The 25,350-nt window shown below is 44.0% G+C and overlaps 4 protein-coding genes and 1 long non-coding RNA gene across 6 annotated transcripts; 3 read left to right on the top strand and 2 right to left on the bottom strand.

Annotated features, from left to right (window-relative positions):
* Nucleotides 1-385: 385 nt before the first annotated feature.
* On the bottom strand, nucleotides 386-4,337 carry LOC117838746 (uncharacterized). The gene is made up of 4 exons (XM_072291057.1): nucleotides 3,930-4,337; nucleotides 3,278-3,418; nucleotides 2,573-2,730; nucleotides 386-793 (listed from the first exon to the last, which is right to left on the bottom strand). The coding sequence occupies exons 1-4, from the start codon at nucleotides 4,335-4,337 to the stop codon at nucleotides 580-582; spliced, it is 921 nt and encodes a 306-aa protein (XP_072147158.1). The 3' UTR covers nucleotides 386-579.
* Nucleotides 4,338-6,953: 2,616 nt separating this feature from the next.
* On the top strand, nucleotides 6,954-11,098 carry LOC117839064 (serine/threonine protein phosphatase 2A 57 kDa regulatory subunit B' theta isoform). 2 transcript variants are annotated; one of them, XM_034719311.2, is made up of 4 exons: nucleotides 6,954-7,274; nucleotides 7,631-9,021; nucleotides 10,428-10,807; nucleotides 10,887-11,098. In XM_034719311.2, the coding sequence occupies exons 2-3, from the start codon at nucleotides 7,822-7,824 to the stop codon at nucleotides 10,785-10,787; spliced, it is 1,560 nt and encodes a 519-aa protein (XP_034575202.1). In that variant the 5' UTR covers nucleotides 6,954-7,274; nucleotides 7,631-7,821; the 3' UTR covers nucleotides 10,788-10,807; nucleotides 10,887-11,098. The 2 variants fall into 2 exon arrangements, with proteins under 2 accessions (XP_034575202.1, XP_034575201.1); XM_034719310.2 differs by having other exon boundaries at nucleotides 10,428-11,098.
* Nucleotides 11,099-11,326: 228 nt separating this feature from the next.
* Nucleotides 11,327-13,777, bottom strand: LOC117839065 (GDSL esterase/lipase At3g48460). The gene is made up of 2 exons (XM_034719312.2): nucleotides 13,085-13,777; nucleotides 11,327-12,013 (listed from the first exon to the last, which is right to left on the bottom strand). The coding sequence occupies exons 1-2, from the start codon at nucleotides 13,742-13,744 to the stop codon at nucleotides 11,495-11,497; spliced, it is 1,179 nt and encodes a 392-aa protein (XP_034575203.1). The 5' UTR covers nucleotides 13,745-13,777; the 3' UTR covers nucleotides 11,327-11,494.
* A 3,721-nt stretch (nucleotides 13,778-17,498) lies between these two features.
* On the top strand, nucleotides 17,499-18,794 carry LOC117839067 (uncharacterized). Its single transcript, XM_034719313.2, has 3 exons — nucleotides 17,499-18,006; nucleotides 18,091-18,429; nucleotides 18,547-18,794. The coding sequence occupies exons 1-3, from the start codon at nucleotides 17,511-17,513 to the stop codon at nucleotides 18,585-18,587; spliced, it is 876 nt and encodes a 291-aa protein (XP_034575204.1). The 5' UTR covers nucleotides 17,499-17,510; the 3' UTR covers nucleotides 18,588-18,794.
* Nucleotides 18,795-19,921: 1,127 nt separating this feature from the next.
* Nucleotides 19,922-23,233, top strand: LOC117839068 (uncharacterized). The gene is made up of 3 exons (XR_004636783.2): nucleotides 19,922-20,197; nucleotides 22,202-22,306; nucleotides 22,630-23,233. It is a non-coding gene; the product is annotated as an uncharacterized lncRNA (long non-coding RNA).
* The last annotated feature ends 2,117 nt before the right edge of the window (nucleotides 23,234-25,350 follow it).

The following is a 25,350-nucleotide window of genomic DNA, read 5'->3' as shown; positions in this document are numbered from 1 at the left end:
CTCAAGATGAACTTTGACGATGATGATGTGCAAAAATCAGCAGCAGAAAGGTGACCCTATATAATTAATGATGAACTGAAAGTCTAAAACCCTATGCTACAAACTGGCAATGCAAGTCAAGATGATGGTAGGATATGGTATTCTTCCACCATTACCTGTGCACGATCGAGTAATAATTCAAGCGCAATTCAGTTACAAGCATGCTGCATGCGTTCTAATTTGCAGCTTATATACGGTGGATAGACGATTATCTCTTAATCAATACCAACTTTGCATTATGTTATGATAGATCATCACTGGTTCACTACTGCATGCTGAGAGAAATTACAGCAGAAGGTAAATGGAAGTCCTTCCCATTTAGACACACATTAGTCACTCGGATACATGCCCAAGCATACATGGAAACACAGTTCCGAATTAAAGAAGTAGGTGGTTCCAAGCTTAGAGTTGGCGGCCACATTATTGAACACGACCCTTAACAGTTTTAACAGACAAGCAAAACACTGTAAATGCAAATTATTCAGTTTACCGGGCTAACAAGCTCAGCCCTATCTCTACAAACCAGTTGCAATTATTTAGTCACATCCAAGCCTTGCTTTTGCCATTCTTCTTGTTCTTTGGCACATATTTTCGAGCCCATAAATGTTTCCCCCCTATCACAAACTTGACCTTTTCTTTCCCACTAAGGATGAGTAGCACAGTCTCCAGAGAGCCAAATATGACTACTGCATACTGTGGTGGTCTGAGTTCAACTGGCTCCTCTATGCTTAGGCTTTCGACATCACCGAAATTGCTGCAATACAAGGAATGAATGATAAGAACAAGTACAACTAGCAATACATACGGGAGTTGAAATGAATGTGCAACACAGCAACAATCTGTAAATTATATGTATAATAAAGTACTAGTAAACTTCCTTGAGGAAGAAGCTTTCAGAAGAATGATAAAAAGCTTTTACTAATTCTAGATCCCTATGGTATACTTTCCTATAGTAGTTTGGAAATAAAAAAATGATGAGATATGGGTGATGAGGAAACATGTTGAAGGCTTGAACAGTGATGCACCATCTTCTCCTCCGCTCTTCTTTTATCTCAGTATTTGTCCACATGGATTTACCATTTGTGTTGAGTTGAAATATCCATCACACATGCACTTTTTATGCTTATGATGTTTGCACTTTAATTTTATACTAAATTATTTACCGGTATTATTTCGAATTTAATTTGTTTCCTTCTTATAAAAATATATTGGCTCCATTATTCAATACTTGTACGATTCATGAAACCTGTGGTACTACCAGTTGTCCATCCTCGTGTCATTTTGTCCATTTGCTCATCAGTTTCTGCGAACGTCACACTACTTTTGCATTCTTCGGTATTATATACATCAACTCTCACCTTATTATCACCGATTGTGGGTGAGGTTGTAAGGAAAGGAGGGCTATCTTCTTTGTCCACATCTTCTTCCCCATGGAATTTTAGTTGGTAATATGGAGTCTATAGATCCACCCTTGTTCTTGAGGCTTGTATCTAATTCTTTTGTTCTCATGAATCAGGAAGATCTATAGATATGTCTCTTTTAGACGTTGTTTAATCGTATCAAGCAAGTCTGCAAGTGCCATGGCGATTTCAAGGTCGAAAATTTTGGAATCTTCTCATGAACTAGAAGATTGAGGACAGAAAAGTGTAGGAAGGCACCAAGGATACAAAACTAGGATTTATATGGATGGCCTCAGCTTCACTCTTTCTTCTCCTCTAGGCTTTTTCCCTCTCCTAAACCTCACCCTTCCACTCTTTCCCATCCTCCCCTACACTTACCCCCCCTTCTCCGTACCCATCCTATACGCAAAGTAGCCCACCCTCCTAGTGCGTAGAGCTTTTGAATTACTGATGATGTATAGATCCCATTCTTCTTGACACAAACAATTCCCTTTAATTTTTCCCTTTACAGCTTTGTTTCATATTGTACTATTTATTTCAAATACATTGAGTAAATTAATTTTTCCCACTTCCATGTACAGAGATAATGTATTATATATTCTTTTGTAATACCAATTCTAATCCTTTTTATGCATTATTGATTTGTGATACTTCATCAGCTGCCAAACTAGAAGCAATGAGAAACCATGCACCACCACCACATACACCACATGTGTTTTCCTTATGTTGGTTGAGAACGGAGGAATAAAATGTACGCATTATGCTTTGGTTCAAATCCCTTTTCCAAGTAAGAGAGGAACAAGAAGGCATACATTGTGCATTATGCTTAGTATAGTAAAAGTTAAGTGCGAAAACACCATTATTCTAAAGAAACTGTCAGATTCTTTTTTATGAAAACTAATAACTAAATACTGTATAATAGCATTTTTCTTATTAAAGCATTGTCTAGTAGTTCATATCTAACTAAAACAAATAAAAGGTAATGTAAAACCAAGAAAATGAATGAAATATTCCTTGTTTCACTATCAAAGAGTTCATTTTAATGTTGGTTTTATAGGTTATTTAATAAAAACAATTGAATGTGCCATGGTACTTGCATGCAAATAGGAAAAAATACAATGAGAGAATCTTACCTCATAAAGAAGTTATATACTTCCTTTTTAGTTAATGGATATCCAATTGAGAAAGTGACAAATAATGTCCTATCATCTTGTGGGACAGGTGAATGAACATAAGGGTCCATGTTCATTGTAGAACTTTGGGGAAATGTATTATCCCACTCTGATAGAAACTGGGGAGAAATTGTACAGTTGTTGAATAATGATTCCAAATCATGAATATCTAAGCCAGAAGATATGTTCATTCCAATGTTCTTTTGTTGTTGAGGACTAATAATATCTAGATCCATTGAGAAGGTATTCATCGAGTTGGTTCCATATCTCATTTTAACCATATCTTGATGGTTTTGAATAGCGGTGGGCATAATGGATCTTGAAGATATGCTCATTGTAGCATTATTTTGTTGTTGAGGAATCATGTTACATGAATCTGGTGAAAAGGCATTCATTAATAGAACTTCATCCCTTGTTCTCACCATGTCTTCAAAGCTTTTAATGGCACTAGGCGTACTTGTTCTAGAAATTGAACAATCTCCTTGATACTGGTGATAGCTCTGCATGGAAAAAAAAGGCAAATATAAAATTAAATAAAAGTTCATCATAGCAATTAAATGGGAAATTATTGGTGACATCCATGTATGCATCACATGGTTTAATTGCAATCAATTTAGTAAAGTATGATAAAAAAAAAGTTTTGGAATATGCCATTTTTGTCCTTACACTGCTTATATGAGGCCGATCCTTCATGTATTGTTGAAGACCATGATAATTTGAATCAGGAGATTCTTCTATATCTTCAAGGCTAATAGCACTAGGCATACTTCTAGAAATTGAACAGCCTCCTTGATAGTGATGATAGCTCTGCATAGAAAAGAGAAAATATAGAATTAAATGAGAGTTCATTACAGCATGTAAATGATAAAAAAGTATCGGTCCGTGCCATCCATATAAGTGCCACATGATTTAAGTGCAATCAATTTAGGAAAGTACTGTCAAAATAAGTTTTGAAACATGTTATCTTTGTGCTTACAGTGCTTATATGATGTCGATCCTTCATGTACCGATGAAGGACGTGATAATTTGAATCGGGAGATTCTTCCATATCTTCACGGCATTTAATAGCACTAGGCACATTTATAGATTTTGAATGGTTTCCTTGATATTGATGATAGCTCTGTATAGAAAAGAGCAAATATAGAATTAAATCACTTCCTCAAAAAAATATAGAATTAATCAAAGTTCATTACAGTAGGTAAATGGGGAAAATCTAGTGCCATCCATGTAATTATCACACAATTTAAATGCAATCAATTTAGAAAAAGTGCCATAAAATAAGTTGGGATTATGCTATTTTTGTGTTTACAGTGCTTACATGATGCCGATCCTTCATGTGTTGAGGAAGAACATGATAATTTGAACTGGGAGATTCTTCAATATCATGAATTGCCACCCCATGCTCAGCCTTTTGTCTAAGATCAGTCAAGACTTTATAGCAAACATTATTGAGGAAGAAACAAATCCCCAACATAACTTGGCTGTGAAACTCTCTGGCAGATCTAGATTTCAAATCAACAAGGTTTCCATGCAATGCATCAATAAATTGCTTCCCCGTAGCAACAAGGGCAAGGAAACGATCACCATGAAAAGAATTGATGCGCCGAAGGAAATCAACTTCACTGTTTCCTTCAACCAGCAACCAAAAAGCAATTATCTCTATGGAAAGGGAAGGATCCATTCCAAGGAGAAACACCAAGCGATAGTAAAGCTGGCGCCCATGCATAGTGCAAGAATTAATAGCATTAGGTAGATTGAAAGTATCCATAGGAATTGGAGTAAGAGAGACGGGTGAAGAAAGGAGGTGATAGCTATAGCTGGAGCATTGGAGGAGATGAGATGGAGAAGACACCTGCTACTCCTGTTTTCTACACTTAGCAATAATTTGAAGCATGCATACTGCCACAAGAAATCACATGTTCCATCCAAGAGCAATGGCTAAAAATAAATAAATAAATAGATGATGACAACTAGTAGAAAGCAGTTACTCAAATAATATAATTATATTGTGCCCACATATATAGATAATCAACCAATTTTATTTTTTACATGTATATCCAAGTGAAACTTGATAATTTCGTATGTATATATTGCTAACATTTTTGCAAGGCACCATCCGCATGAATATTTGATCCTCTGTAGTAAAAACAAGAAAATCCCTAAAGCCTATCATGTATTTTGCGCATATATAAATTTTGAGGCTTGCATATATGATCCATCAGTCTGCATCATGTAGATCATATGTCAGTGGCAAAGTTCATATGTTTACTTGTGGTACATGCATGATTGATACATGAAAGCTGTTGGTGCGGCAAAATGAGTTGGATATGCATAACACACAGCCATGCATGCAGCTGTTTTCAGTTTCTCTCGTTTGGAACTATACCTTTTCTGTTTCAACGTACACTTATCTTATTTAACTATATTCATCGCAAAATCATTATTCTAATATATGTTGATTTGTGAGCGTTACAATAGCCAGAGGCCTTGGATTCTACCAAAAGGGGGGGATTGTTAGGAAAGTGTGCATAAAGATTACTGGTGCCAAAAGCAGTTCAAAACGTGCATGTCGTAACAGCAGGCTACCACTTGTGTAGGATACAACAAATACGGGTAGACCTAATGGTAGGCCGCAGGAGTGATCGATGAGAGCAATAAAGCCACTTTGGTTTTGGAGGCCGGTCGCCAAGTTGTTCATGCACCAAGCACCATCCACGCAGCGTGACCTCCCAATACAGGTTTCTGCTTGCAAAGCAACTGAAAGATCATTGCTTAGTTGTAAAGCCAAGTAGTTTATGCTAGCTGCTTCACGTACACTCACTTCGAAGCCAGAAGAGATGTATATGCAGTGCATGTTTTAGGCTTTTTAGCCCAACACGGACAAATACAGAGATATCCAAAGTTACTAACGTGGACGTGTAGGGTTTCCAGCTATGCAGTAACACTAACATCCAGCAGTCGAAAGTTGTGGTGGCTAGCTATGCAGTTCATGCACCCATGCACGTACGTGTTTGGGCGCTTCATCACGCACAGGAGACAAAACGTGAGACTGCCTCAAGTGGGCCGGAATACGCTGCGGATCAACCACCAGGCCCATGTCGAGTAGGGCTCGGCCTAGATTTCTCCACACTTTCCTTGTTGTCTCTGACATTCCACTTCATTTTCTTTTCTTTTCTTTTTGGTTGCGAGAGAACATTCCTCGCGCGTGCCGCACAGCACGTGAAATCATCCGTGCGTGGCTGATCTGCCCATGACGTCAGCAGATCGGGCCCATCTTGATTTATTTATTTATTTATTTATTTTCTCTTCTTCTCCTTCTTTGACCGGCCCATGTCGTTGCAGTCCATTCCTACCTAGCTGTAGATGAAACGATGGTTAATGTATTTATTAATTAGCACCCGTACTTAGCAGCTAATTAACGCGTGAGATGTGAGATAGAGACCCGTTGGTTAAGCTAATTAATCACGAGAATCTTCAACAGCCTGGCCACTGACTGGAGCCAAACAAAGCGAAAAAGTTAAGCGCAAGCCCCCCCAACTGCCCCCCCACCACGGAATTAACAAAAAGCGGAAAGGGAGCAACGCATAATGCCTCGCCAGATCGATCGCCGCCAACAAACTCCAACAAGGATTTCTTTCTTTCTTTCTTTCTATCTAAAAGAAAAAAAAAGGCCAGGGAAAAAATGGTATAGAGAAAAAGTAGCGAGGAGAATTCCTACCGATCCAGGTGACTGGTTCCACGCCGACGACTCACGCCGCCGCCGCCGCCGCCGCCGCCGGCCGGCGCAGCAGTATTGTTCCCGCACTTGGGTCAGGACTCACCGGTATTTTCTTTACTGAAAAAGAAATTTGACTTGTTACGTACGTCTGTCACCGGTTGGTCAGTCATTGGATTAGTAGTTGCGCAGAACGCAGATGAATGGGAAAGTATATGCGCGAGTGATTGTACTTTTATAATGGAAGGTTGGCATACCTACAAACAATGTATACTTGCCAACAGACCTACGTAGAATTAATCCTCCTAAGCTCTTGAAAGGATCATCACCATTATGTTTAGGAAGAAATTATTGAAGCGCACGATAACAACAACTCGACTAAGAGGTGTTTACGCGTGGGTCCCACGAAGAACTATCTGCTGATCTGACATACTACACAAACCAAATTGATGCATATTTATAAAGCTCAATGTTAAATTTGCTCCCCACCAAACCACGTTCTAACTAAATGATGATGCTTTTTTTTTTTTGCAGCTTGAATTTTGGTTCAAGAATCAATGAACCATTATGGTCTAAAGAGGTTTTGTTTATGACAGCAGAAGAAACCACCAACTGCACTGTGAACCAGCCAGGAATCCAGGGGCAAAACGGGAATCTCCAAAGTCGAGAAGCAAGCAAGGAACTTTCCTCTCCTCTCTCTCCCCTGTCTCCAGAGAGCTCTCTTCTTCCACCGCCGCATTCGCTGCGCCTCGTCATCGGCGACCTCACCGCCGGCGACGGCCACGCCACAAGCCGGCCGCCATCCCTTCCACGGAAGTCTTCTAACATAGGGAGGCGTCGACCCTCCTCCCCCTCCTGCTGCTGCTCCTCGCCACCGCCCTCCCCTGGTTTTGAACCGGCGTGGGGGTGGAGATCCATCCGCCCTTGGATCGGTTTCCTCCTTTGTTGGTGAGTAACCAATGGTTGACTTGCTCTAGCTGCTGTTCGTTTTGTTTCCAGAGACCATTTCGTTGCTTTGACTGCGAACAACCAAATCCAAATCTTTCCCTTTGTCTCCCCGTTCTGTTAAGTTGCGGATTTGTTTGCGTGTGGTATCCTGCGAATCTGAGCTAATTCCAAATGGGTTCTCCTTATTCCAGAGCTGCGAGATTAACCTAACGAAGATGCGGCTGCAGTTTACTATCTATAATTTTGGGTTCACCTGATCTGTTGCCGCGTGATCTTGTGGGCAGTATATATATCCTTTTGAGCGACACGATCTTCATATGGTTTGTTGTTTTGACTTGTCAGCTTGATCCTTGCAGGCTGGAGCGGCTCGATTTGCTCGCCAAGAATTCAGATTTTGGAGTGACGCTTGCCTTCCTTGGCATGACAATGTACTAGGGTTTACTGTTCAGTAAGAGGCTAGTAGCTCTGCTACTCGGAAGCGGACAACCGTTCTCAGAAGCTCTTTGAAGCTGGTGTTGGGTGGATTTTTACTAATCTGGGTGATAGCATGATAAAGCAATTCCTTGGACGGCTCCCTAAGAAGCCGTCCAAATCCGGGGATAAGGATCCTATTGGCAGGCCCAGCCCCTCGGTGTCACACCCGCCATTGGGTCCAAGAACTGCAGACAGGACTTCCAATTCGAGTAGCCAGCCACCGGTTATCTCCAGCTCTGGGCTCAGTTATGGGAGTGGCATGCATGTCGGCAATGCAAACTCGAGGGTGAACATGAATGGTGATTCAGCCTCATCTGCCTTTGTGTCCTTACCAAGCTTTAAGGATGTGCCCAACTCAGAGAAACAGAGCTTGTTCATCAAGAAGTTGAACTTGTGCTGCACCCAATTTGACTTCACCGATCCAACAAAGAACATAAAGGAGAAGGAAATAAAGAGGCAAAATTTAGTGGAGCTCGTTGACTATATTGGCTCCGCCAGTGGGAAATTTTCTGAGGCAAGCATGCAAGAGATCACAAAGATGGTTTCTGCAAACCTGTTCAGGACACTGAGTACCCCTCCCAGAGAGAACAAAGTGGATGGCTTTGATCTGGATGAGGAGGAGCCTGTCATGGATCCTGCATGGTCGCACTTACAGATTGTTTATGAGTTGTTCTTGAGGTTCATTCAGTCTCCAGAGACTGATGCCAAGTTGGCTAAAAGATACATCGATCATTCGTTTGTTCTGAGGCTACTTGACCTCTTTGATTCTGAAGACCCTAGGGAGAGAGAGTACCTCAAGATGATACTCCACCGTGTCTATGGAAAGTTCATGGTTCATCGACCATACATTAGGAAAGCCATCAACAACATCTTCTATCAGTTTATCTATGAAACTGAAAAGCACAATGGAATTGCAGAGCTACTGGAGATTTTGGGAAGTATCATCAATGGGTTTGCATTGCCACTTAAGGAAGAGCACAAATTGTTCCTTGTTCGAGCTTTAATTCCACTTCACAAGCCAAAGGGCATTTCAATGTATCATCAGCAGTTGTCTTACTGCATCACCCAGTTTGTCGAAAAGGATTGCAAACTTGCAGATACAGTTATCAGAGGCCTATTGAAATATTGGCCCATCACAAACAGCTCCAAGGAGGTGATGTTTCTGGGAGAGTTGGAGGAGATATTGGAAGCTACACAACCTGCAGAGTTCCAGAAATGCATGGTCCCTCTTTTCCGCCAGATTGCACGGTGCCTGAATAGCTCACACTTTCAGGTAATGTTTGCTGAATAGCATTCCTCATGAAAAGCATATCCATTTGTGTCCTGTTATTTCCTAATTCTGTTTCGTAATTTTCTTCTGCCCCTATCTTTTCAAACTTGATAAAAGGCATGAGCTGCATAATGAGAATAGCTTCTTTTTTTTTCTGTTTCTATTCAAGGCATGTTAGTGTAGATATATAATATGTGCACTATGTTCCTCTGAGGATCTAGAATAAGGCTACTTCTTTTAGAAACCACAGCAGACCGAGAATAGGACAGCTTAGTGTTGCAAGTGGCACATGATAGTTTTCTGCTCAGTTAACATTGTAGTTCTCCGTACCATGTAGTTTACTTTTCTAGGCATTTTATTCCTTTGTGTAGTTTCAAAAGTAACTTACATATTGTTGTAACACCACCCTAATTGATTACTTGTTAATGGCCATTCTGTATGGTTAGTTTGAGGAGTGGTTTGAGCAGCTTCTCGCTGCTGGCAGTGATTATTTTTTAAACGCAATGACTTGTGTCCATCATGGGATACCAAGGAAACAAGGATTTCTCTTTAGTATGTATCTCTTCAGAAATGATGTTCATTCAGTGCCAATTAGTACTGAGTATGAATCTGTTGTTGGATTTAGTTTCCCTGGCATCTTAAGTGAAAATTTTAATCGGAAAATAAAATTGTCAAAAATGTCTCCTTTTGTACTAAGATTGGCAAGCACTAATTACTTGCTGACCACAAGGACATCAATGAATTGCCTTTGCTAACTTTGGATGTGTTAGAATAGGTTGTTATTTATTAAATCAAAATACTTGAAGGACAAAAGCTTTGATGCACATGTTGTGTCAAATATAGTTTTCTTCTTTCTCATTTTTCTAAATGCATTTTCATTGATTGATTCCTACAACGAATTACATATGTTCAAATGTACCTTGGAACTATCTGTCATCTTATGTCCTTAAAATATACAGTAGAGTTCAGAGTACTGGGATGTCCTATGGTGTTGATTAATGAGCTTTGAAGACGATATACAGTAGAGTTCAGAGTACAGTAGAGTTCTGTTGCATGTCTTCCTGGAATTGTATTACATCTGAATCGATATTTAAGACGTAACTTTGTTACAGTGGTTTGTAAGAGAGAAAATGAAGAGTTATTTTTATATCCTACATTCTGAACAGTAATTCTTTATCCTCAATCCTTGGCTTTATCTGATCTATGCACAAAACTCCTGTGGAGTTTGGGAACAAAATATTGTGAGGGTGACCTTCATCACATCTCAAACCACAATTGTGTTTTGGAGCTTGAGACTTCAAACATTTCTTATCTTTTGCATGATTGTACATTAAGTCCTTGTGATATTGCAGATGCAGAATATATAACTAATTGATGAATGGTAACTAACAGCGGTTATTTCGGTTCAGGTTGCTGAGCGAGCGTTATTTTTGTGGAACAATGACCATATAGAGAGTTTGATCAAACAAAATAGTAGGGTCATATTACCTATCATCTTTCCTGCACTGGAGAGGAATACCAACGGGCACTGGAACCAAGCTGTTCAAAGCCTCACTCTAAATGTTCGAAAACTGTTCTCTGACCATGATGCTGGACTATTCACTGAGTGTCTGCGGAAATATGAGGAGGAGAAAGCCAAGGAGAAGGAGGTTAAGTTGAAGCAAGAAGCCACATGGAAACGCCTTGAAGAGATTGCATCAGCGAAAGCAACAAGTGGAACTGCAGTGCTCGTCTCTCGACCCTTGCCCCGTCAATCGTCAGCCGTGTAGCGAGTCAAATCATTCATGTGGTAAACAGATGAGCTTCTCTTTGTTAGTTTCTAAGTTTGGGCAAGTGTTTCCTGACGTATGAATTTCTCGGATTGTTAGGTGTTCATGAAACGTTGTACAGGATTGAGTTGTATATACGAGGTATATTAAGGTGGGCAAATTGACAAAAGATCTGAGAAGCCAGATGGGTTTAGGCACAGTAGCATCATTTTCTTGGTCCTGAGTCCTGGCTTCTTTTGGCATGCTGAGATCTGCAGTTGATTGCTGTATCATTTATTTGCCTTGTCTGAAGTTGGTTACGATTTGTATCATCTGCTGGTCCTGCAATCTTCTCATGGGTATCTGATTTCGGAGACGAAATTGGCGGTAGTCGGTGGATAGACCTCTAGTTAGAGTCTGAAAAATGAGTCGATGTTGTTGTTATTCTTTGAGTCTGGCATGGGCCTTCATTGTTGTAAATGGAAGTACAATTTTCTCCCTGATGCATGAATCCAATATGAGCAAGTTTAGCTCACAGAACGTGTCAAGCGCATTGCATATCCGCATGAACCATACTATAGTTATTAGAAATACTTTCGGTTCATAGATTCAATAGAAATGGCAATTAAGGGTTCCAATCAAGATGGCATGCATTTTCTCACAACTGAATTGCAATTGGTCTGCTGACCCTAGCTATAGTGGTAGCATCTAGCAAGCGTCTACACTGATCACGGCTTGCCCTGGGCCTTCCTGGCGAGGAGATCGCTGAAGGCCGGGCGGCAGTAGGCGTCGCCGGCGTGGAAGAACATGCCGGCGACGACCTTGTACATAGCCTCCGTCATGTGGACGCCGTCCCAGTTGACGTACCTCGCCGGCTGCGCGCAGGCCGTGTTGACCGCCGGCGAGCCGCAGGTGGCGAAGAGGTCGAAGTTGTAGTCGCCGCCGCCCGAGCCGCAGCAGGCCCGGAAGGGCTCCGTGAAACCGTACGCGGCGGGGCTGCGCATGACGGCGAGGTGGGCGGCGTAGTAGTCGGCGTAGGCGATGACGGCGTCCGGGTGCCTCCGGCGGAGCTGGTGGAGTGCCGCCAGGAGGCGGCGGTTGTGCGCGTAGCTCTGCCGGTTGACGGAGGCGACGCAGCTGACGTTGTCGCGGTCGTCGGGGCGCGCCAGCGTCATGGCCAGCGTCAGGCACCCCGTCAGCGGCAGACCCTGCACCATCACGTACTTGGCGCCTCGCTCCAGCAACCCCTGCAAGTTTTTTGTTTGTTTTTGCAAACCCGAGATTACATAAAGCATTCGTATTTCATTTCATCCAGGTTAATTGTATTTTATTTCATTATTTCATTTCATTTCAGCTGCGAAGACGAGCATGTGGACGGCCTGATCTGGGCGATGTATCTTAATTCCCGTTAGAGTTTGATTTGTTTTAGATGTTGAAGACTCGAGTTATTCGAATTCTATGTAATTTGTAACTTTGGACTTCTTCCTTCTTAAATGAATGAGCAGTGCTCCTGCTTCTTTTCAAAAAAAATTAAAAAAATAATTGTATTCATCTTCTACTGCTACTTGTATTATTATTCTGATATAAATACAATCATGTCCGGCTACTGCTTGAGAAATGGAGCATGGATTCAGAAATCCAGAGGAGGTGGCACTGCACTGGCAGTGGCTCCGTAGTCCCTACTGAAGGAGGGAGGACAAACAAAGGGACAGCGCAGTAAATAGCAGCCATCAAACCGGGCTGGTGCCACAGTACTGAAGGTTTGGATGCAGAGACTGCAGGGCCTCATCAAATCGACCGTTCTAGTACTGTTCTTTTTTCTTTTTTTTTTGGAAACGAAATTCTAGTACTGTTCTTGGTCATGGATCCAAGCACAGAGGAGCAGCAAGGTCCACTCCAGTCTACATTCATGTTTAGCTACTCATATCAGGTCAGTCCAGGGAGTAGTTGGATTGGCATGAAGTGAACTGCTGAAAGTTTAGATATTAATTATGAGTATTAAATATAGATTAATTATAAAACTAATTGTATAAATGAAAACTAATTCGAATGACTAATCCGCCGGTACAGCGGATTGGACTGGTGCTGGAAGTAGGTGAGCAAAATTAATGCAGCACACCGGTGACCGGCCGGCCTGTGAAATGAAACCAGATCAAGTGTTCTGACATGGAGACCGCGAGATCGGGATCAGGCGTCATTGCCAACACCAACCGTAAATCTGAGCTAGCACACTACTCCTACGTCCGATCCATCCACTGATGACACCGTAATTAGGGCATGTGATCGAGTAGCACTAATGGCCTGCTATAGATAGGTACCTCGACGAAGGTGGTGATCCTCTGGACGGCCATGGTGCGGACGAGCTTGGTCGGGATGGTGTCGCGGGCGATGACGGTGTAGGCGTAGTCGTTGGCGCCGATCTCGCCCACCCAGAAGAGCGCGTCGCCGACGACCTTGCTGCTCTCGTTGGCTTTCCGGAGGTGGTCGTCGAACCAGGCGAGCTGCGTCATGATGGACTGCGGCGTGATGTCGAGGCTGAGGTTGTTCCTGGCGAAGAAGTCGTGCTCGATGGCCGTGGACCCGGCCACCGCGAAGTTGACGCCGACGCCGCCGTCCGCCGACGCCGCCGAGGCGTTGGAGAGGGAGAGGTACGGCGGGAGGAAGGAGGGGAGCTTGAGCGCCTCGGCGAGGAAGTCGACGACGAGGCGGCCGTCGGAGTAGCGGTTGGTGGAGCGGTGGAAGAAGGTGGCGCCGTAGGGCGGGCTGGACACGTAGCCGAATGAGTATGGCCCCGTCGTCGACCGCGTGTTCCCCGTGTCCGTGAACGAGTCCCCGAACGCGTACACCCTCCGGAACGCCGACGGCGGGGCTGCCGCCGCTGGTGGGGCTGCGGCAGCCGCCACAACGACGACGATGGAGAGGGTCAGAGCGAGGAGGAGACGGTTGCTGGCCGTCGTCGCCATGCTCATCGTCGCCATCACAACCCACGGCGCTCGTCGCTTTGTTTTATACACAGCTGGAATGCATGGAAATGGAAGTAGAAACTGGCCGGCCTGCGGGGCCGTGCGGCATTGATTCCGAGTGCAGAAATTAGGTGGCCGCCGTACGTGTTCCACCAATCCAGCATCCACGAGTTCCCGATGCCATGCCTGCAGCCACAATTCATTGCAGCAGCGCCGGCCGCCAACCACCACCGCCGGCCTCATCCCGCGTTCACCGCCGATCGCCCGCGTCGTCCCCGGCGTTCCGGACGACGGACGGACGGATCGGAGCATATTTTCAGCGCGGCGCCCGCATGCAATCCCATTCACGGAATCATATACGTGCAAGCACACATTGCTATACACGAATTGCACTTCATGAATCGAGCGGAACAAATCGAATAAAATACTTGAGTACGGTCTTGATTCAAGCACTCACTGAGTCGCCAAAGAGAGTCAGTCGCCGTGCAGCGCGTCTCAGCACTGGGTGTCTCGCCAACAAAATGTATGGCAAAACTTTGATCTCTTGTTATCCTTAACCACGACTCGCTACGGCCCAGTAATGCTCCTAACTGGCTTGCAAGTCTTGAAAAAAGATTGCCTGACCATGCACAAGAGGCTCGGATCGGAGTCGCAAGCTCGACTAGCCCCTACCGCTGGGGCTACAACATCAGATAGTGCATTATAACAGCACGAACCCGACTAAGGCATTGCATTGTAGCGTCGAATGCGCACGCGCATAAACTGGGGGGCTCAAAACCACTCAGAACAACTCGCCTTTCCCACCACTCGTCGGCTTTTAGGTTTAGTTTGCTGCACTAACTGCCCAAACAAACACTATATCTAAGCAAGAAGCAAGAAGACGTTGAGGGCCATCATATCAGCGAATATTAGTAGAAGCCGTGATTTTAGAAATTTAGTGTCTCAGTCAATTACCTTCCCACCTGTTGAATATCAATTATATATAGTTGCAATTGCAAGGTTTGTCATTACCTACAATTACCATTTGGCTAAAACTGTGTTTACCTTTATTTCACTTCTTGATTTTATTCCTGTCTGTTTGCTACAATTGCAAGGTTTTAGAAGGCTCTTTTCAACTAGGAAATCAAAGACCCACATGGGAGAGACGGGCAGGCGTAAGTTGAGAGGAAGTTGTCGTCGTTTCCTTTTTACCGGATTGGGCATGCATGATACCATTGATAGCTTGTAGAAAGTCAGGGCGCCTTTAGGATACCACTGAAGGTGTTAAACGTGATATCATGCTGTGTTTTACTAACAACTTATCAATATTATGTGTCAATTCTTCTAAAACCACGAGCGCAGCCTTCAAGCCTGTTCCTTGTGGTCAAATTCTTTTCTTTTTTAAAGATGTTCAGATCACAGTTCCACAATGGAATATCCATCATGGCACGATAAAGGAAAATATGTTGCTCTAGTTATTCAAACAATGGCCTCTTTATCTCATTGATTACCTGTGCTTCAGCTGACCTGTACTAATGGAACCAAAAAAAATTAACTTCCTTCGATCGCCATGGATTCCCCCAACGCAAACCTCAGCGTGTAATGCTTATCTCTTCTTCTTAGCAATGCCCATAATTGCGCTTGAATTCTACAAAAACAAGGACCTTCTTTACTGTCTTTTACAACTGAGAAATCAAAGACCGAAATAACTGAATTGGAGGTGTAAAATCGAAAAGGAATCGTCTGAATTGATCAACGTAACGTTGCCAACATGTCACCTTCACAAAATTGCTCCAGCATGTTGTGTTCTACACGAAACTTACAAATCGCGAATCATAGCACCTGTGTTACAGAAGGGAATCCCTACCTAGTAGCATAGAAGCGCGTGAGGTTTAGAGGTCACATGCACATAGGGCATATTTGTACCTTCTCCTGCAGCTTATCCAGCTTAAAAATAGGAAATAAGAAGCGTGAGCACCTAGTCTTGGTTCAGCCATACACGAAATAGCTATGTAAAGAGCCAAGCCCCATTATCCAGAAAAGTACAAATACTAGGAAGTACAAATAGCAGAGCCATGTGCAGTGCTCCACTACTTGCGATCTGGTGTATGTGTGCATCCAAATAGGATACAAGCGCGTGAGCTCCTTCCTGTTCTTGTGTCATCGATCTCGACCTCGTCACCGCCACGCGAGCTCTCCCCAGCAAAGTCGACTGGAGGTATGCAAATGCTGTCACTGATGTCAAGAAGTAGGGTCGCTGCAGCTGCTGCTGGGCCTTCGCCACAGCCGCTGCGGTGGAGGGTCTTCATGCCATCAAGACAAAATCGGCTGCTGTTTCGCTCTCGCCCCAATTCCTCGACTGTACCTACCCCTACATTGATCAGAGCAGGTGACTGCAGCGACTGTTAAGTTATGATCCAAATTCAATTATATACATATAACTTTAGACGGAGCGAAGCGGACGCCTGATGGGGGGGCCTTTGCCCCCCTCCCCTGCGGTACGGATGGTTAGGATTCCATCTCTTTATATACTAAAAAAAATTCCCGGTGTTTGTAACCTCACCTGATATAGTGAAGATTTGCTGGCTGGCGCCCGTGGTTTTTTCTCTTCCTCCTTGGAAGGGGTTTCCATGTTAAAATCTCGTGTCCCCTATGTTGGATCTGTTGTTCTCCGTCATTTATATTGCCTATCGTTTTTGCCGATCATTTGTAACAGTGGCGGCAGTAGGTATAAGGCACTTGCCCTGATAAGAAGGTGGGCGGTATACCGTCCGAGTCCGTGTACCCATACCAGGGGGTAAAGTCCATTTGCGACACTAGCAGGTTTTACTAGTCCGCGAATATATCAGGCTGGTTTAGAATACAGGAGTGAGGAATATATAGGAGCGAATATATCGGGCTGGTTTAAAATATATTCTGTGTGAGGAGTTCCGGGGGGGGGGGGGGGACATCTGTCTTAGCAGCATCAACTCTTCCTATATCACTCTAATTCCCAAAAAGATATTGACCGAAAGATTACAAAGTTTAATTTTGAGATTGATTCACTCTAACCTTCATCAAGACCGGATCTATTCATGATTGTCTTGCATGAGCATTTGAATATTTACATCTTTGCAAAATTTCAAAAAGGGAGCTAGTTATCCTGAAGTTAGACTTTGAAAAAGCTTTTGACAAAATTGAGCATCAAACCATTATCCAAATTATGAAGCACAAAGGTTTTGGGGAAAGACGGATCAAATGGATTACAGATATTTTGAGCTCAGGTACCTCTTCTGTTCTCCTGAATGGCACCCCTGGGAAAGTGTTTCATTGCAAAAGAGGTGTTAAACAAGGAGACCCCCTTCACCCCTATTATTTGTACTAGCTGCTGATCTACTCCAAATAGTCATAATCATGCTAAAGATTCGGGAATCTTAAAGTTACCGATACCAGAAAGAGCTGGGGAAAATTTCCTGGTAATTCAATATGCAGATGACACACCGTTGATCATGGAGGCGTGTCCAAATTAGTTGTTACACCTAAAGGAGATTCTAAACGCTTTTGCAGCCTCTACTGGACTCAAGGTTAACTACAATAAATCAGTTATGGTTTCACTTAACATCTCAGATCAAACCCTTGAAAGACTTGCAACAACCTTTGATTGTCAGAAAGGATCCCTTCCATTCACGATACCTAGGCCTAGCGGACTAGGGACAACCAAACCAAACATTGAAGGCTCTTTTCAACTAGGAAATCAAAGACCCACATGGGAGAGACGGGCAGACGTAAGTTGAGAGGATCCTTTTTACCGGATTGGGCATGCATGATACCATTGATAGCTTACCTGTTCGAGCGCTCCAGCGAGGCTTCGCCTTCAACCATCGACGTCACCTGCACCAAATCAGGAAACAGAGCACCTCCACCATTGCCACGTCTCTCCAGCTCGATCCAGCGCCTCCCTCTCCGCTATAAGTTGTCCAGGAGAACACCCAGACCGAACCCTAGCTGCGCCAATTCTCCCTTCCCCGCCGCCGCGGTAAGCCTCTCCCCACACACACGCCAACGCCATGGCCGAACGGGGCACAAGCTCACGGCCCCGGTGATTTCCGGCCACCCCTTGCTCGTCCGCTGCGCCGGGACGCACTCGCCGCCGTCCTCCGCCTTCTCCAGCCAGGATCCGGACCCGGGAGGCTCTAGACGCTGCGCGCCGTCCACGTCTTCTACGACGCCGACCGCCGCTCGCCTTCCTTTTCTCCAGCAAGAATCGGTCGCCTTCATCGTCACCGAGCCTAATCCTCGCGCCAACCACCCACCTCAAGGTGAGCGTCCGCCGCAGCACGGCAGCAGGCTACATCTTCGGTTCAGTTCAATCTGCTGAGCCGCGACGAATCACTGGTAAATAGAAATGGCGAGATCGGCACTCTACGTCGTCGCGCTGGTCGTGGCCGCCATCGCGCTGCAGGCCCCGACGCAGGCGAGCTTCACCTACACCGAGGAGGACCTTGCGTCGGATGACTCCATGTGGGCGCTGTACGAGCGCTGGGCCGCGCACCACGAGGTGGTGCGCGAACACGGTGAGAAGGCCAGGCGCTTCCCCATCTTCAAGAACAACGCGCGCCGGAACCACGACAAGTATGGCAACAAGGGAAAGTCCGCCATCAACATCTTCGGTGATATGACCTACGAGGAGGTCATCACTGTTGCGACGGGGTTAAGGGAGAGTGACCAAGATGAACAATGCAGTAAGTAGCACATCGCATTCCTTGGTCAAGGGAGTATGTAATTCACTTGCAACATGATTTCCATACTTCATTTATGTCATGATTTCTAACATATTTTCCATACTTTATATTATGCAGGTGACAATTTCGTGACACAATGCACTCTAAATTCTCAATGAACTAGCTAAAGGCCCGTACAGCTAGAACATCTATTTCCTCATCATCAGCAAATAAATGTAAGCAAAGTTCAGTTCGCGAGGCATTTGAAAGCCGTGACATTATGTACCTGAGTTTCAAACCCTGTGCTGTTACAAGTCAATGTATAACAATTGATACCCAGTCTTACTTTCGAGTGGCAAGAGTAAAGGCTACAAAATTGGCTCAAATTAATAGTTGCAGCCTTGCAGGTTTACCTTAAACATTCAGTTTCGATATAAGCTATAACTGATTTTACATGAAGTCACATCTGGCTGTGGTATAAAATCATTCATTGAACGGGTTTTCAGCTCCTGAGGAGTGGCAACATTTTCAGCTGCAACAGAGCCATATAAGCAAAAAGCTCGTGTGATGAATAGTTCAGAACTTGGTCTCAGTTTCTCAGATTCAGCTCCCACAACTTACTGTCAGCAAGAAACCAAAATTAAATGAAAAATACTTAGAAGCATGCCCACCAAGCAATTACCAAAATGTCAAAGCTGAACTCTATGTGTAGTTTGATTCCATCTTTTTCTTGAGCAAGTCGACATAAGCATAAATAAACAGATAAATAAAGATTCGATTTAGGTTAGTTAAGTAAAGAAGATCAACAATTTCGACAACTTGATAGCATAGAAAAGCATCAATTTGACATCACTGATTAGAGAAATTAAGATGAGTGCTGTAATATTCACAAACATTTTGTTTGAAGCGGGAAGAAAATCTCACCTTGTAAATAAAATGAAGATAATCCAAGTGAACGTCTCTTGAGATTTTGGAGACATTTTTTTGTCCCCTAGGGCGTGTTTGGTAGTAGGTCTCATGGCCCTTGGCCCGCATCAGTAGAGCCAAAAACGGGCTGTTTGGTTTCCTGGCCCGCACGCGCTACCTGGTCCAGCGCGAACTTTGGCCTGGTTTGGTTCGTTTGCTTATTTTTAAGCACTCGTCACATCAAATGTTTAGATCCTAATTAGGAGTATTAAACGTAGACTATTTACAAAATCCATTCCATAAGTGGAGGCTAAACGGCGAGACGAATCTATTAAGCCTAATTAGTCCATAATTTGACAATGTGTTGCTACAGTAAACATTTGCTAATGATGGATTAATTAGGCTTAATAGGTTCGTCTCGCTGTTTAGCCTCCACTTATGTAATGGGTTTTGTAAATAGCCTACGTTTAATACTCCTAATTAGTATCTAAACATTGATGTGACACTTGCTTAAAAATAAGCAAAGGTAACCAAACACCCCTTTAAATCACTCCAGGCCAGGCCCGAGAGGAACGCTCAAATCGGCCGTTTCCCTGGGCCTAGGCCCGTTCGAGCGGGAGGCAGGTATCCGCAGCGACGCGTGGGGAAGGAGCGCCATAAATCCCCTCACCGCTCACTTCCCCTTTGCAAGTCTCACCGCCTCCTCCTGTCCCATCACGTCGGCGGTTGCGCTGCCGCCGACGCAGCCGCTGCGACACCGCCACGAGAAAGATCGGGACGGCAACCGGAGCGCCTACTCCATCTCCGCTAGGATTGGCCGTCACCAACCGCTTCGTCCTTCTCCGCCGCGTCGCGGACCTTGACGCCTTCGGCTGCAATGGCGGTAAGCTCAACTCCGTCCTCTTCCGCTCTTTCCCGTCGTAGATCTGTGAAATACAGTAGATGCTTGCTGGTAGGGTGTAGGATGACATGCACTTTAGATCTGTGAGCACATCCGTCTTCTAAGGGTTAGATGTGAGCGATTTGTTGTTTACCTTGTGCTGTGGTTCATCTGCTGTGACATGCGGTGCAATCGATCCGTCGATCGATCTGTTAGGGTTAGGTTGTTCGATCTACTCGAACCGGATGGCCGGAAATGCTAAATAGGGTTTTCCTGGACCGGATTTACTGTTCATGCGTAGACGGTTTGAAGCACAAAGGTGCTCTTAGGCCGATGATTACATGGTAGCACTCTCTCATGAACTCTGGGATACCGTGCATTTATCAAACGCAGTGTGCAATCATACATGATGTGCATGGCATTTACATTTCCAGTGCATGCCTTTTACTTTGTTTGTGGCCGATCATTTAAATGTGGCACAACCCGGAAGAAAAGTGTCATCCCCAAGACTTTGACTTATGTGCGAACACAGTGGTTTTGCACACTGTTCTTGGTCTTGTAGGCACTTTTTTTTCCATTGTGTTGATAAATGAGGCCACCATGTTTACCTCATTGTAATTATGACGATGATGATTTTCTGGACATTGTGAGTGCTGATGTGTTTCAGGGTGGAGCAAGCGAACCATGTGATGTGTACAAATTGAAACGTTGTGCATGATCTTTGGTTCGCTCACTCCGTCCTTGAAGGAGCACACATGCCAAGTTAATCTGAGTCTGCAAGTGATTACAATTTGTGTTCACCTCATTGTGATTTTGATGATGATGAATTTCTAGGCACTGAACTTACACATGTCTCAGGGTGGAGTTAGTGAACCATGTGATGGGTCCCACCTGTCAGTCAAACTCCACCTTATCTTCTTCCCTTTCTCCATTGTTTCTCTGCGGCTGCAACTGCTAGACGGAGACAGAGCATCTTCGGCCGCCCCCAAGCTCGGAGCTCCGCCAAGCACCGACGAGCTCGCCCATAGTCGCCGGCCGTCGATGCCCCTGCCCATGGCTCCGCCGAAGCTTGCCGAAGCTTGCACGTGCAGCGCTCAGCGAGCTCGCCCATGGCTGCAGCCGCCTAACTCAACGAGTATCTCCGGCCAGCGGCCGCCCCCAGCTCGCTGCTTCTGCTCCGCGCCGACGAGCTCATGGTCTCCGGCCATCCCCGCTCCCACCCGGCTCCACCGAATCTTGCCTCGTGCAGCACTCGACGAGCTCGCCCACGGTCGCCGCCGCCAATCTCGACGAGCTCGCCCGCAGTCGGATTTGCTGCGCCCCTAGCCGCGGTCGTCTGCGCGCGAGGATGAAGACGCCGAGCCGCGGTCTCATGCCGTACTGCGAGCCTGGTACGGTCATCTTGCGGGCATCAACACCGGCAGGCGTGCGGGCAGCCGCTCAGGCGTGCGGTGGGCGGCGACGTTTGGCGGGCGGTCGTAGCTCGGGCGTGTCCGCGGTGGAGCTTCAGGGCCGCCTGTGCAGCTAGCGGTTCGTGCGTCCAGGGGCCTAACACGGCGGCTCATCAAAGGCCGTAGGATTGGATTTGGCTCCCCTACTAAATTTTAGCACTTGTCACATTAGATGTTTGATACTAATTAAAAGTATTAAACATAGTCCAATTATAAAACTAATTATACAGATAGAGTCTAATTCGCGAGACGAATCTATTAAGCCTAATTAGTCCATGATTTGACATAATTAGCTCATGTTTAGTCCTTCTAATTAGCATCCGAACATCCGATGTGACCCTGCTAAAGTTTAGCACCTTGTATCCAAACACCCGTTGCTCTCCAGTTTAGATTATTTGATCAATTCATCGTATTTGTCTATTCGATGCTCTGGAGTCATAGATCAATTGCTCAAATTGCTTATGATCTGGTGAGTAAAAAAAATGCCAGGCAGAATTTTGTATCTGCTACACATTGTTCTGAATTAGTGAATATATGCTTTTTTATTTCAATGTAGGGAGACCCAGAAACTGGTGAATGGCCTACTGCTATGCAAGTTTAGAGGGCTACATATCAAAAGGCTGATGGGACATGGTCTATTCCAACGGGTGAAGAAATAATGGTACGAACATGTTACTTCCCTTTCTGATGGCAGCTTTGGGTTTCACATTTATGTCAATTTGTATCCTACCTTTTGAACTAGGATTAGGTGAAAGTGGTGTGTTTTTGTATGAAAAAATATGATAGTAAAATTCTATATCACTCCTTCATGGTTATTATCTCTGCAAATTTTATTTATTAGATGACATGTCTGCAGATTTCTTTTAACAGCAGCAACTATCCTGGAGCGAATTCGTGCTCATACTTACTATTCATTAGATGAACGTTTTTCCGTGCTGTGTAGTATATAAGTTCTTAATCAGTTTGTTGTTTCATGATTTGCAGATCAAACTACATGAAGTTGCTAGGACACATCAAGAAAAAATTTCTTCTGCGCCCGCGCCAATAGTGGAGCCCTTCGCACTAGTTCTTGGTCGAAAGCCAAACCATATTCACATGGTGTTGGCATTCGTGCTGTAAACCGAGTGGCCGAGAAAAGGATCAGATTGCAGGCACAAATCGAGGCTTCTGAACAGCATGAAGCTGCAGCTCGAGCACGTGCAGATGCTGCTGAGCAACGAGCACAAGCTTTGGAAGGCCAGGTCTCGACGGTGGTCGAAACAAATACACAGTTACAAGAAGAGCAACAGTCCCAACGTGATGAGCTTAGTTCCTTGCGTCGAACACAGGGTTGAGAAGTTGCACGTCTAGTGAGAGAGCAACTTGATCAACAAATGGCTGATTTCTTTGCGCATTGATTCTGGTGCTTCGCCGCCTCCATCTTAGAGTTTAATACATATAGTTGAATAAATTATTTGAGGTTTGAAAGTAGTGTGTGCGTTATTTTGAGAGTTCCAAGTGTTATTAATTTTTGTGTATTGCTTGATTGCAACATTATCATGGATAAAGAATTATTGAAATAAATGTTTTTGGTCTATAGTTGTGAGAATTGTATTGCTACAATGTATATTTGTCGAGCCATTTTTGTCACTACAACATGAGTGATGATAAATCGTTTGCCACAACATCTATTGTTCCACACAATTGAGACTTTATCTTGTGACAAAACTTGTCATGACTAATATTTTCACACAAATGATATGTTTTTCGAGATGAAATTATCGACACAACATGTCTTATCAATTCTCACAGAAAAATCATATTGTGAGGAAAAGTTTTGCCTCTGTAATATATATGTGAGGATGAGTTATGTCACAAATAAAATGTATTTGTGTTGATAAGGTGCCACATTTTCCCATATAAACTGTGGCGATCAACTAGTCACAATTGTAACTAAAATAGTGAGAACAATATCGACACAGTAAACTTCTATAATGTCGAAACATTGGTCACTGATATATAGTCTTTAGTGACCATATAATTCGTCGCCTTTACAATGGTAATTGTGACGACAAATTTGCCATGAATACTCTATGGTCGTGTCGATTATTCTTGCCACGAAAAACATCATCTTTTTTTGCCAATAATACATATGTTTTTGTGACAACGCATGGGGCCACAAATGTCCACTTTACTAGTGGCACCACAATTCGTCACTAATGAGTATGGCAATCTGTGGGGAACAAAAAATCATCACTAGAGTATTTGTGAGGCTAGTATTTGGGGCGATTTAAAAAGTCAGGTCCTCCAAACTAGTTAAGTTCGACTGCTCAAAAAAAATTCCGATGCTCTCTTCCTCTGCATCTCTCTCCCCTATGGCTCTTTACTTCTCTCCATCCTTGTCTCCCTCCCGGTGCTCTCTCGAGAAGCGCCCGTTGGTAGTGGTGGCTCCTGGCGGCATCAGTGGCTCGAGGCCTGACGATGGCAGCATTAGGCCCCTTTGGCCTCTGTATGTGGGTGTGGCGGCCTCCGAAGCGGGACTCACTGTTAGATCAAAATCTGACAGTGAAAGCCGGTTTTGAACCGACAATGATTGGCAGTTATGGCACAGAGCTGGGCTAGTTCAAGTGACCCTGATTTGGTCCTAATTATAAACTAGTGATCCGGTTTTAAGCACTAAGATTTAACATTTGGTAGCCAGAGCTGGGCTAGTTCAAGTGACCCTGATTAAGTTTGCTAAGCCTTGATGGACCTAAATTAAGATCTAATGAGTGCTAATCCAAGTCTCTGGTATGTTTAAGTTTTGGCTTAAGGCATAATTGTTGGTTTTTTATTGTGTTTAAGTACTAATTGTTCATGTTTTAGTCTAATTGTGCCACTGTTTAGCCCTAATACCCAGATTAGTAACTAAGCCAATTAGCTTTGGGCCTAATTCACATCGTGTCAGTCAAATTATGCCAGTGTTAGCCAAGGTTAATTGCCAATTCCGTTTAATTGACTCGGATTAGACATGACAACACCTAGTGAGGGACTAGGGTTTCAGTTTTAAGCATGTACAAGGAGGGGGAAAGCGAATTGCAAACTGTAACGAATTCCCAAAAAATTGAATCCTAACCCTAAGTCAAAGGCGAGTCTTGGTGGCCACAAGAAGTAGAGCTTGGCCATGGCTTTGCACATCGTAGCTGATCCCGTCGTGTCGCACCGTGTGACATTTACTTGGATGAGAACTCGGGACAGTCGGCATGCCACATGGGTGGTTTAATGTAATTTCTAAAGATTTTGAGCTTGGCCATGGCTTTGCACATCGTAGCTGATCCCATCGTGTCGCACCGTGTGACATTTACTTGGATGAGAACTCGGGACAGTCGGCATGCCACATGGACGGTTTAATGTAATTTCTAAAGATTTTGACCTAATATAGTACAATTAGTAAGTTTATAATGCTAAAATGTATTTTGAGGGTATTGGGATCTAAATGAGAATGAGGGACAAGTTAAGGTCCGTTGAGGAGACGTACACCCCATGTTCATTATTGCTGGTACATAACACCGGCATTTAATTACTACAATTACATAACAATCATTAATATTCACCTAGGCACTTAAGATGTTGAATGTATTTTCTACATTGAATAATTCTATGTATAGTAGTATTGTGTATAAAAACATAGAATGCTACAAATTAAATTACAAGTATTGACATGTGTAATGTTTCAGATGTATAAAC

Source organism: Setaria viridis, chromosome 9 (genome assembly GCF_005286985.2).
Source record: "Setaria viridis chromosome 9, Setaria_viridis_v4.0, whole genome shotgun sequence".
Classification (NCBI taxonomy): domain Eukaryota; kingdom Viridiplantae; phylum Streptophyta; class Magnoliopsida; order Poales; family Poaceae; genus Setaria; species Setaria viridis.
Note: the sequence above shows the minus strand (reverse complement) of the source record. Positions and strands in the feature narration are given on the sequence as shown.